General features: G+C 32.8%; 1 protein-coding gene across 1 annotated transcript; it reads right to left on the reverse strand.

Moving 5' to 3' along the window:
- Positions 1-1810: 1810 nt before the first annotated feature.
- Positions 1811-2290, reverse strand: LOC127088995 (secreted RxLR effector protein 161-like). Its single transcript, XM_051029341.1, has one exon. The coding sequence runs from the start codon at positions 2288-2290 to the stop codon at positions 1811-1813; it is 480 nt and encodes a 159-aa protein (XP_050885298.1).
- Positions 2291-2825: the final 535 nt, after the last annotated feature.

Raw genomic sequence — 2825 nt, forward strand, 5'->3', positions numbered from 1 at the left:
ATTTTTTCAATCATGACAAATTAAACTCAAATGTCAAAAAATTTGACAAGGGGGTAAAGCGTGAAAGATTTTACCTAGTCCCAAGATGTACTCACCCAACGTGTCACATCATCTGATCAGAGACGATTCAGTTTTCTAAGACAATTGTCTTAAAACTGTTCCACTAATCGAGACGAATTGACAACTATTTAATGAATAAATTGTTCAGTATCCATAAAGCAGATTTGCAAAAAAAAGAAACTTTGATAGGATACATTTGAACTTATGAATTTTACTCACTTCAGAAGTCTCACACCTTCAGAACAACCAATAAGTCTCAGAGTCATATTTTACCATTCTGAGAGATAAACATTCTGAGAGAAACATCCTTTTTCATTCTGGACATAAGTCCATTTTTAAATTTTTCAGAACGAAACCAAATTTATCTTCAGCAAGGGGTTTTGTAAAGATATCATCCCATTGATGGTCTGTATCAATAACTTTTAGATTTAAAATACCCTTCTGAACATAGTCACGAATGAAATGATGTTTTATCTATATGTTTTGCTCTAGAATGCAAAATAGGATTCTTAGATAAACAAATAGCAGAAGTATTATCACATAGTATAGGAATGTTACTCTCATATACCTAGAAGTCTTTGTTAGGGACCAATTAGTACTACTTTTTATATCATTTTATTGGTCCCTTTTACCAAACTTTGATGTAACTACACACTTTTATTCTTATTAATTTGTATAAATGCAATTAGATTTAATTTATTTTATTTTGAATAGTTATTTCACAGATTTGTTAGTTTTGTAGAATTTTTAGATGAAAGAGCTTTTGGAATGCAACATCACAATTTGGAAGATTTTTGATGAAGCTTGCAAAGCAAGGAAGCTGGATAAGCTTCAGTTCGCGCCGTGAATCGCCTTCGCGCCGCGAAGGTTGCGAATCCAGCAAGCTGATTTTGGGCCAAGGGTGTTGTATTTCATGACCAGCTGTCTTGCCATTTTGGTGTCTGTCTTGGAATAGCTTTTCTGCTTTGGATGGAAATGATCAATTAAGGAAATGTCAACTCTTTTAGGATAGGAGAACACATTATTCTAAGACATTCATGATTATTATTGACACATTGATACATTGAGATATTTTTGGTAGGAGAGAAAAAAACAGAGTTTTTCTTCCATTAACATTCTGCTTTGTAACAATGATGATGAGGAGCTAAACTCCATTTTGTCAAGATTGGAGGTAGTAGCTATTCTCATTTGTTTATGTACTCCATTTGACTTTTATATATGATAAAGATTGTTGATGTATTGAATACTGTTTTTGCCCTAAGTTGAAAACCAGATTTGAGTAGTTGTTGAAAGAGATTATTTGAGTCTTGACATAAAACAGATTTTCAAGTAGTGAATAAGTTGTAGAGATAGGTTTATTCATTACTCTTCTTTGGTATTAAACATTAAAGATTGCTATATTGATAGTTAGGTGGAGAGATCGTCTAAGGATCAATATAGTGATTATCACAATATCATTTAGACATAAATGACTTTAAGAGGATACTTGAACATCATCAATAATCTTAAATCTATATAGTTATCATAAGGAATCATAAGCATTTAGAATAGTGAACTCCAATCTTGCCAAGCTTTTACATTTGACTAAAACCATTTTACTGTTTTTAGTGACATTTACTCACAAGATAATTTTCCAAACAAAACAACTTTGTTACCTTTCAAACTTATAACAATTTGGATTATAGAACGGAGGTAATAACAACCAATCTCTGTGGATACGATATAAAAATATTTGCCGAAGATATACTTTTCAACAGTCTTCGAGATGACTTTTCATCCAGAGCATTTGAGTGTTGCATTCAAAGATAACTATATATTCAGCTTCAGCAGTTGAAAGTGCTATTGTTGATTGCCTTTTACTGGACCATGATATTAGATTATCTCCCAGAAACTGACAGCTTCCAGAAGTTCTTTTCCTCTCAAGTTTGTCTCCAGTATAATCAGCATCACAATAACCAACTAGCTTGTAGTATTTGGATTTTCTATAGCACAACCCAAGGTTAATCGTACCTTTTAGATACATGAAGACCCTCTTAACAACTATTAAGTAGGACTCTCTAAGATCAGATTGGAAATAAGCACTCAAACAGACACCTAACAAATTGTTAGGCCTAGAAGCAGTCAAGTATAAGAGAGAGCCAATCATACCTCTGTATACCTTTTGTTCTACCTTAGCACTTACCTCATCCTTCTCAAAAATGCATGTAGGATGCATAGGGGCCTTTGACATCTTACATTCAGACGTGTCAAACTTCTTCAGAAGTTCCTTGGTGTACTTGCTCTGATGGATGTACGTACCTTCTGGACTTTGATTGATTTGAATCCCAAGAAAGAACTGGAGTTCTCCCATTAGACTCATCTCAAACTCTGCTTGCATAGACTTAGTAAATTATTTACACAAAGTAGCATTAGCATAACCAAATATAATGTCACCAACATAAATATGAACAACAAGAATATCATTTTTGAATAACTTATAGAATAATTTTGTGTCAACTTTCCCTCTAGTGAAATCATTTTCTAACAAAAAAATTCTTAGTCTTTCATACCATGCTCGAGGAGCTTATTTCAGACCATACAATGATTTCTTCAGTTCAAGAACAAAATCTGGATTTTTTTTGAGTTTTCAAAACCAGGGGGGTTGGTGTACAAACACTTCTTCAGTAATGTAACCATTCAATAATGTAACCTGTCAGAAATGTACTTTTAAGATCCATTTGATATAAGATGATGTTATAGTTAATTGCAAATGAAATTAAGAGACA

The sequence above is a fragment of the Lathyrus oleraceus genome, chromosome 1 (genome assembly GCF_024323335.1).
Source record: "Lathyrus oleraceus cultivar Zhongwan6 chromosome 1, CAAS_Psat_ZW6_1.0, whole genome shotgun sequence".
Taxonomy (NCBI): domain Eukaryota; kingdom Viridiplantae; phylum Streptophyta; class Magnoliopsida; order Fabales; family Fabaceae; genus Lathyrus; species Lathyrus oleraceus.

What these genes read in the sequence shown, in the direction of transcription:
- LOC127088995 (XM_051029341.1), bottom strand. Translation starts at nt 2,290, where the DNA reads ATGTCAAAGGCCCCTATGCATCCTACATGCATTTTTGAGAAGGATGAG.